At 38.0% G+C, this 7,821-nt stretch overlaps 2 protein-coding genes and 1 long non-coding RNA gene across 4 annotated transcripts; 2 read left to right on the top strand and 1 right to left on the bottom strand.

Moving 5' to 3' along the window:
* The first annotated feature begins 566 nt into the window (after window positions 1-566).
* LOC126605990 (flavanone 3-dioxygenase 2-like) lies at window positions 567-2,312 on the top strand. Its single transcript, XM_050273455.1, has 4 exons — window positions 567-867; window positions 980-1,242; window positions 1,337-1,661; window positions 1,776-2,312. Exons 1-4 carry the CDS (start codon window positions 652-654, stop codon window positions 2,022-2,024), a joined length of 1,053 nt encoding a protein of 350 aa, XP_050129412.1. The 5' UTR covers window positions 567-651; the 3' UTR covers window positions 2,025-2,312.
* Window positions 2,313-2,382: 70 nt separating this feature from the next.
* On the bottom strand, window positions 2,383-3,619 carry LOC126605991 (uncharacterized). Of its 2 annotated transcripts, XR_007617085.1 has the most exons (3): window positions 3,357-3,619; window positions 2,838-3,170; window positions 2,383-2,637 (listed from the first exon to the last, which is right to left on the bottom strand). It is a non-coding gene; the product is annotated as an uncharacterized LOC126605991 (long non-coding RNA). The 2 variants fall into 2 exon arrangements; XR_007617084.1 differs by having other exon boundaries at window positions 2,838-3,619.
* A 1,807-nt stretch (window positions 3,620-5,426) lies between these two features.
* LOC126605993 (small nuclear ribonucleoprotein SmD3b) lies at window positions 5,427-7,208 on the top strand. Its single transcript, XM_050273456.1, has 5 exons — window positions 5,427-5,666; window positions 6,262-6,314; window positions 6,432-6,498; window positions 6,586-6,642; window positions 6,908-7,208. Exons 1-5 carry the CDS (start codon window positions 5,508-5,510, stop codon window positions 6,965-6,967), a joined length of 396 nt encoding a protein of 131 aa, XP_050129413.1. The 5' UTR covers window positions 5,427-5,507; the 3' UTR covers window positions 6,968-7,208.
* Window positions 7,209-7,821: the final 613 nt, after the last annotated feature.

The raw sequence follows: 7,821 nt of genomic DNA, 5'->3' as shown, positions 1-7,821 counted from the left end.
GATCCTGGACGTATGTCGGGATCAGAGTGTGACATGGTGCCCACAAATAGCCTTCCAGAAAAAAAAAAAAAAAGCCTGTTGGGGCACCTTTTTTGTGTTTTGGGCAATTAAGCAGCCCTTGCTTTTGCCGGTGGACTTGCTCTAATGTGCATGTTGGTTGGTTGGTGCCTATTCTATTAATGTATTTGGACATTCTCACTTATCAAATTCCATGTCATTTTGTACTAAAAAAAATACTTTTTAATGCTTTTGGCTAGAGATTAAAGATGGAAAGCAAAAAAATAATTTCAAAGGCATTCAATGTCTTGTATTTTGTGCAAAAAAAGTAACACATGACAAAGTGAGATCGTCCAAATGTAAAGGTTAGCACAAAATTGCTAACATTTCTCTAGATATCTATCCTTGGATTGGAGCCCATTGGTCAAGTGACGATTTTTCAATTTTAGAGGGCAAAGTGAGACCCGAGTTTTGTTGCGGGGGCAATTGACACAATTAAGCTTAGGCTATGGGGCAAGACTGTAAATGAAGACCTTATCTTTATACAACTAATTGATCCTCGGAATAAAAATAGAATAATAAACAAAAGATAGAGATACAGAGCAGTGAGTCAGTGACTGTATTTTGAGATCAGATTCAGGTTGAAAGGGAAGAATGGAGAAGCTTATATCAAGAAGGTACAAAGAAAGACCTATGCCTGAGGGTTACATATTCCCACCCGATGTAAGACCCGGAAAGCTTGCTGTCGTTCCTCTATGCAACAACACCATTCCAGTCATTGATTTGGGTTTGGATGGTGGAGGAGCAGCACAAGCTTGTGATATAGTTGACCAAATACTTGAGGCCAGCCAAGAATTTGGATTTTTTCAGGTCATTCAAATTCTTCCATCTGTAATTCTGTATGTAGCTTGTAAGTTATTAGTACTAGTGTATATCAAATTCTAAATGAATAATTTTTCATTTTGTATATGAAGAAGAGCAGGTAATTAAACATGGGATATCAGAAAATTTGTTGAAGGAGACAGTGGGATTGTTGAAAGAGTTGTTCCAAGAGTTGCCTGATGAGGACATTGCAAGCCTCTACTCCGACGACCCCAACAAAAGCTGCAGGCTCTTCACCAGCACCAGCGGTGGAAATTTTGATGCGGAACCTGTTCATTTTTGGCGTGACAGCCTCAAACACCCTTGTCATCCTCTTTCACAGGAATGCAACCAACTTTGGCCTGAAAAACCAACCAGATATCGGTAAGTCCAAGCTTAGATAATGTACATATGATGTATTTTCAGACAGACAGCTAGTATTTAGTCAAAAGGGTTTATTGATGAGATTTGAATTCAGAGATGTTGTCGGGGAATGTTCGACACAAGTGAGGGAACTGGCTTGGAAGATCTTGGAGCTAATGAGTCAAGGACTTGGGCTGGGACCTGGGTATTTCAGGGGTGAAGTAAGCCAAGAAATGTTACTGTCAGCAAATTATTACCCACCTTGCCCGGAACCAAGTTTAACACTAGGATTACCTAAACACGGTGATCCAAACCTTATAACCATTTTACTCCAAGGGGATGATCATGTCAGTGGTCTGCAAGTTCTCAAGGATGGGGAATGGATTTCTGTTGTTCCTTTTCCACATGCGCTTGTGGTTAATGTCGGTTATCAATTACAGGTACAGCTTCCCTCTCTACCATTATCTTCCTCACCGATCGCCTTCTTTTGGTTTGCCATGCGTGACCATTGACAAATTATACACGGTTGCAAAATTGTTGCGGGGATATTGTAGGTTATCAGCAATGGCAAGTTGAAAAGTGCTGAACACCGGGTAGTGACGAATTCAAGTGCTGCTCGGATTTCAGCTGGGTTTTTCGTGATGCCTTCCCATGATTGCCTTATAGAACCTGCTGCAACTCTTATCAATGCAAGCAATCCCCAACTTTACAAAGGCTTCCCATACAAAGACTTCTTTCTCAACTTTGGTAAAACGCTGGGAAAAACCGAACAAGTACTGGATCGCTTTAAGCTTCAGGGTTAGCTAGCTCAATGCAACTTCAAACGGGATATTCAAAAGTTTCGCTTTAAGCACTGCTCATTTGATCAAATGTCATTTTTGCTCTCTGACGAGGCTAAAACTTACAAAGGTCTCCGACTACAGTTGGAGTTTATTTTGGGTCATTTTATTGATAAGTGCCATCTCTGTGAAGAACTGAGAATCGAGTTCGAGTGAAATTTGCATAGTTGTGCGAATCATGTGTATCCAATTAATCTCGAATACATATGTGATGAGTACCGCAATATATGGAAATTTGTTTATTTTCATGTATATACGCATTCTAGTCTGCAACTTCATCTGCATCTGCAAGTCGTACAAACTTCTACGGAGCGTTTAACACTGATACAAAGAAATGCGATTATTAATATTTATTCACAGGCACAGGCACAGACACAGGCCACATATTATATGTACAGAGAGCAAAAAATGTCAGTCTTCCGACGACCCTTGGTCACACTCTCTTGTGCTCTTGACCAACAGCATTGTCACTCATGATTCACGGAACCCAGTTCGTTCTTCAAAGTTCTCCTGCCCAACCACAACTTGCTCTAATGTTCATGTCTGCCTCCTCACCGTCATCTCCTCGATGATAAACCTTATAATTTTGCAAAGAAACAATTAAGCCATATTCCATTACTCAAGTTTTAATTTAAACAGGATTTGACAAAACCAAGTCACCACACAACGTTTAGAATCAAGTGTCTATTTGCACAGAAATCAGAAATCAAACACTATAATAAAGTGTTCATCAAAACCATAAAACAATAACATCATATGGTGCTGAATAAATGGTACCTTTCTGAATTCTGATGATAGTGGATCCTAGTAGACACCATCATAATTCATATGGTGCTGCGAACCTTGCTGGGTCCACGGTGGCAGGCATATTGAATCCAAGCAGGGATGCGATCAACCCAAACTCCATCTCCATGCTTGCATTGTGAGGAATGGCTGAACTGGAGATCCCATCCATTAAAGCTCATTCACGGTATACAATGTCCACCTTCTTCTCTGTTAAATCCAAATTTCAAATAACCTAGAGATGAAGCAAACAGGTGTTAAGGGAAAACAGATTCCAACGCTTTCCATGTCTCCTCGGTGTCTGTTGTTATTAAAAGTATGCTCCGCCTGAGAAAGAAAGAGCGGATTTTAACTAGTTTATTAGTGAAAGTCGATAGTAGTGGGGAAATAGAATGAAATGAAGAAAAATGTGAAATCACGGTTAACATCCCCTTCCCCAGTTCCCCTTGTTGGAACGTGAAACTAGTATTCAAGCAAGATGAAGCAAGGCAGAGCATAGTAACAAAGTATTACATGCCGAAGGCAGAAGCCAGCAGCAGGCAGCCCATATTCATTTGTAATGCTTCTGTTAATGCCTCCTAATTCGATCGGTGAAACCCTAAAACCCTCAACCTGTTGAAACATTTGGAAAAATAGCCTAAATTTAAATCAGAAATAGAATTTTAGCCAACTATTACAAATTGTTATAGTTCTAACCAAAACTTGATATGAAAATACTACAATATTATTTATTAACTAAAATATTTTCAAACCTATATCTTTTCTATCTATTCATGGCTTTAGTTCAGATCAGTTATAGACGGGCGGTTAGATTGGGGAAATTTGAAAAAATAGCCAAAATTTAGATCAGAAATAGAATTCTAGCCAACTATCACAAACTATTATAAATCTAACCAAAATTTAATATGAAAATACTACAATACCCTTTCTTAACTAAAATATTTGCAAACCTATATCTTTTCAATCTATTCATGGCTTTAGTCCAAAATAGTAGATGACCAAAACACAGTTATAGGCTTAAGGCGGCTCACATCATCGTAGACGATTGAAGATTTTATTCATCGAGATCCATACGAATGCACCTACCCATTGGCGGTAAAGGAAAAGCCAAACAATTGCTCTCCAAAGTACTCAACCATATCGTCCGTCTGATAGAATTAACACATGTAGTCATAACGGACTGGATAATTATTCTCTTTCTAATCTCAGCATAAGCTGATTAAGGTAGGCATATTATTTCCAAAAATCCATTTATATTTCGGCAAATCCAACTCAGAGCATCTGTGCAGTGAAGATGGACTTCTTGACAATTAATATGCCCCTTTAATGGAGATGGTCGACCCTATTAAATGGAAAATGCATTCTTTATGCATAAGAGACTCCCTCAGCTTAAAAGGAGAACATAATTTTTAATCGACATGTAATATAATTAGGACATCAATGTCGAGCTCTTCCTCAAGTTTAACAACCTTGTTAATTTCCTCCATGATGGCTTTGACATATTCCTCCTCATAAATCCTGTGAAAAAAAAAGAAGGGAATTTTGATACATAGTCAAAATTTGGACCGTGAATGGATGGAGATGATATATTTTTGCAATTAATTTAGTTTAAAAGGGTATTGTAGTACTTTCATGTCAAATTTTAGTTAGAATTATAAAAAAAATAATAATGGTTGGTTAAAATTCAATTCATAGTCAAAATTTTGGCTATTTTTCTAAATTTCCCCAACATTTTAGTGTCATTCCAAATTAATCTCAACATTTCTAAACATTCTAAATAAGTATCAAACTTATTAAAAATGTCATATCCATTAAGCCCAATTAATTTTTCAAACATAGATTAAACTTGTATAATATGAAACCCAGTAATCAAACATGTATTGAATTGAATAAAAAATGGACCTAAATTGAAATTACATCAGGAGGGCAATCTCTTAACAAAAAAAAAAGGGTTAAAAATTCAGATAGGGCTTCAAGGAGTTTGTTTATGTTCATGTGATTCCTTATTTGTTGATACTTGACTCGTAACGCGTCCAGTTATTTTTTGTGGGTGGTGAAGATGATGGTGATCGTATCATGGCAGTTCATACCATTGTCAATAACCTCCATGACCTTCTTCTTGATGTTGGCCACTTGAGTTGCAGGGTGAAATTGGTGGTTTTGCGTAGGGTTTGGAGGTGATAGCATGAATGGGGTTGGTGGTAATCGTTAGTTGGTGGATGGTATGCTTTTATGACTTATGTTGATAAGCGTAGTTAATTTAATAGATTTTTAACTGAGGCTTAATAGATGTGACATTTTCAATATGTTAGGTACTTATTTGGAATGTTTAAAAAGATTCATACCAATTTGGAATGACACTAAAAGGTTAAGGGGGTTTAGGTACTTAAATCATTTTCTTTTCTTCTGAAAAAAGAGTAATGGGCCTATGGCCCAATAACATCCTCAGCAGTCAGGCCCAAAAACAAATAAAAGTGAACACAAGCTCCCCGTAGTCCTTTATTATAAGTTTTACACTAACGACATGTCGTGTGCAACCGACGCAGTGTGTGCGAGTGCGCAACTATAAATTAGGGGAAGAGAGGGAGGGGAGACGGTTCGTTTTAGGGTTTTGCGGAGCAGAACAGAGCGAAAAGAAGAAGACCAACAGTCAGTAAGTGAATCATGAGCAGAAGTTTGGGAATTCCGGTGAAGCTTCTTCACGAGGCGTCAGGGCACGTGGTGACGGTGGAGCTCAAGAGCGGTGAGCTTTACAGAGGAAGCATGGTCGAGTGCGAGGACAACTGGAACTGTCAGCTCGAGAACATCACCTACACCGCCAAGGTACTCCAGCCTCTCTCATCTATCGTTTCTTCTTCGTATATAGTTTCTTCAATGTGCTGTTATTTTTGCTTTCTTTGAACGCCTGCGATCTCCGCTGCCATCTTTTGAATTAAAACCCTAGATTTCATGCGCTTGCACTGACACTGCACCTCTCTCTTACTGAATCTGATGAACCAATTACAAGACAATGTTCCCAAAAAAAAAAAACCCTGAGCTTTTAGAAGTAGAGTAGGCTTAAAAGCCGATGAAAAAGTTGGATTGAAAGGTAAAGGAATTGGAATTCTGCACTCTATTAGGCATATTTCCCTAGATGGAGCTGAGTGATTATTTCCATATTTTAGGATCGGAAAAGGGGGAGAGGGAGAGGGTGAAGAGTCTTAGGCAATTATTGCGTTTCTTTTTTCCTTGCTAAAAAATTGCCAACTTAATCTTATACGTCCTGAACCTGATGGTCAATTTTGAAAAGAAGAGAAACGGAAATTAATTTAGAAATATCCGATGTTGGATGTTACTTAGTCGCTCTTATTTTCAAAGCTTGAACAATTACTTTATCTTTGTTTCATTTAGTTTCTGACATTGGTACACTCATCTACAGGACGGAAAAGTTTCACAGCTTGAGCACGTATTCATCCGAGGGAGCAAAGTAAGGTATATAATGACGGATCCTTTTTGTATGACAGCGCCCATACATATAATTTGGTCAAGTTGTGTTTCTTTGCTACTCCCAATGATTGTTCCACTGATATTGATTTGAAATTTTAATAGGTTTATGGTCATACCTGACATGCTGAAGAATGCTCCAATGTTCAAGCGCCTGGATGCTAGAATCAAGGTATCATTCCATGTCTAAATGATCGTTGAGTTATCGATAGTGATGAATTTTGTTTTTTACTGACATTTTGATTTCTGAATCTGGAAGGGCAAGGGTGCTTCACTAGGAGTTGGCAGAGGTAGAGCTGTTTCAATGCGGGCTAAGGTAAGCTCTTCTAATTTGTACTGAATCTTAATAATTGAAAGCTTGATGCCTTCCATTTGAACATTCATGTGTGAGAAAAATGTGGAGACAGCACAGAAGACTGCATTGTGAGAAATAGAGGGTTCCTTGATTTAGTCTTCTCTTCTAGCACCTTAGCTTAGGCATAGGGATACAAAACTCTGAAAATATGGCTTGAACACCTCTTTTATAGAAAGAGAAAAGGAGAAATGGATTCAGCTTTGAATAAATATATTTTCCTGTGCAGGCTCAAGCGGCTGGCCGTGGGACAGCTGGTAGGGGTGTTGTACCACCTGTTCGGAGGTAATCAGTCGGACGTAATCAGCCCTTTGTGCGACCCTTCAGCATCCTCGTTGTAAAAGAATAGACTTTGTTTGGGAGATGAGGAGAAATCAGAAATTGCGTATCTTGACAGGCTGTTCTCGTTTTGTATGCATGTTATGTTTTGGATGCTGCATCTTTTGACCTTACATGTACTCGATTTTCTTGTAGTTGATATTGTTGATGTAATAGCTTCGTTTCAATCTAAATCTGCAGACTTAGTAGCCTTCGTTCTGTTTATTTTCTCATAAGTTATAAAGGAGAGAAGGAAAACCCTGTGGCATGTTTTTTCATCATCCAACCTTCCCGTGAGCCTGTGGTAATAGTCGTCGCTGCTAGAATGACAGGCTCAAAACCTGATGAACATGAGACCAACTCCAATGGTGGGTTAAAAGTCAAATTACCCTCCAAAATTTTCTCCCAAACCCAATCCAAGGGGAAAATTTGGGCTAAATGCTAAATGCTAAATCAAGGCTAAATTCCCTTCAAAATTTAGCCTAGAAATTGGAATTTAAATTTTTCAATATTTATCGGAATTTAAAATTTTTTTATATTAAAATGTTTATAAAATTAATTTACGATAGTCTACATATTTTTTTTTAAAATTTAATTTAACAAAAAAAAATAGCCTAAGTTTATTATTTAATAATCCCGGGCTAAAATTTTAAGCTAGAACGATTGAAGTAGAAAAGCTGTTTTTGGGTTAAAAGCTAAATTTTTCGAGCTAAAATATTTGGCTCTTAGCCCAACCATTGGAGATGGTCTGATAAGTACCCTCATCATGGTGAACCACAATCAACTGAAAGAATTAAGGGCTTTTCCTCCCTTTGTTGTGCCTTG

This window comes from Malus sylvestris, chromosome 15 (genome assembly GCF_916048215.2).
Source record: "Malus sylvestris chromosome 15, drMalSylv7.2, whole genome shotgun sequence".
Taxonomy (NCBI): domain Eukaryota; kingdom Viridiplantae; phylum Streptophyta; class Magnoliopsida; order Rosales; family Rosaceae; genus Malus; species Malus sylvestris.
The sequence above is the reverse complement of the archived record's forward strand: the minus strand, read 5'-3'. Positions and strand labels throughout refer to the sequence as shown.

Coding starts and splice junctions, on each gene's coding strand:
- LOC126605990 (XM_050273455.1), top strand. CDS start 652: ATGGAGAAGCTTATATCAAGAAGGTACAAAGAAAGACCTATGCCTGAG. Junction 868..979: donor AAGAATTTGGATTTTTTCAG/GTCATTCAAATT, acceptor GAAGAAGAGCAG/GTAATTAAACATGGGATATC. Junction 1,243..1,336: donor GAAAAACCAACCAGATATCG/GTAAGTCCAAGC, acceptor ATTTGAATTCAG/AGATGTTGTCGGGGAATGTT.
- LOC126605993 (XM_050273456.1), top strand. CDS start 5,508: ATGAGCAGAAGTTTGGGAATTCCGGTGAAGCTTCTTCACGAGGCGTCA. Junction 6,315..6,431: donor ATCCGAGGGAGCAAAGTAAG/GTATATAATGAC, acceptor AAATTTTAATAG/GTTTATGGTCATACCTGACA. Junction 6,499..6,585: donor GCCTGGATGCTAGAATCAAG/GTATCATTCCAT, acceptor TGAATCTGGAAG/GGCAAGGGTGCTTCACTAGG.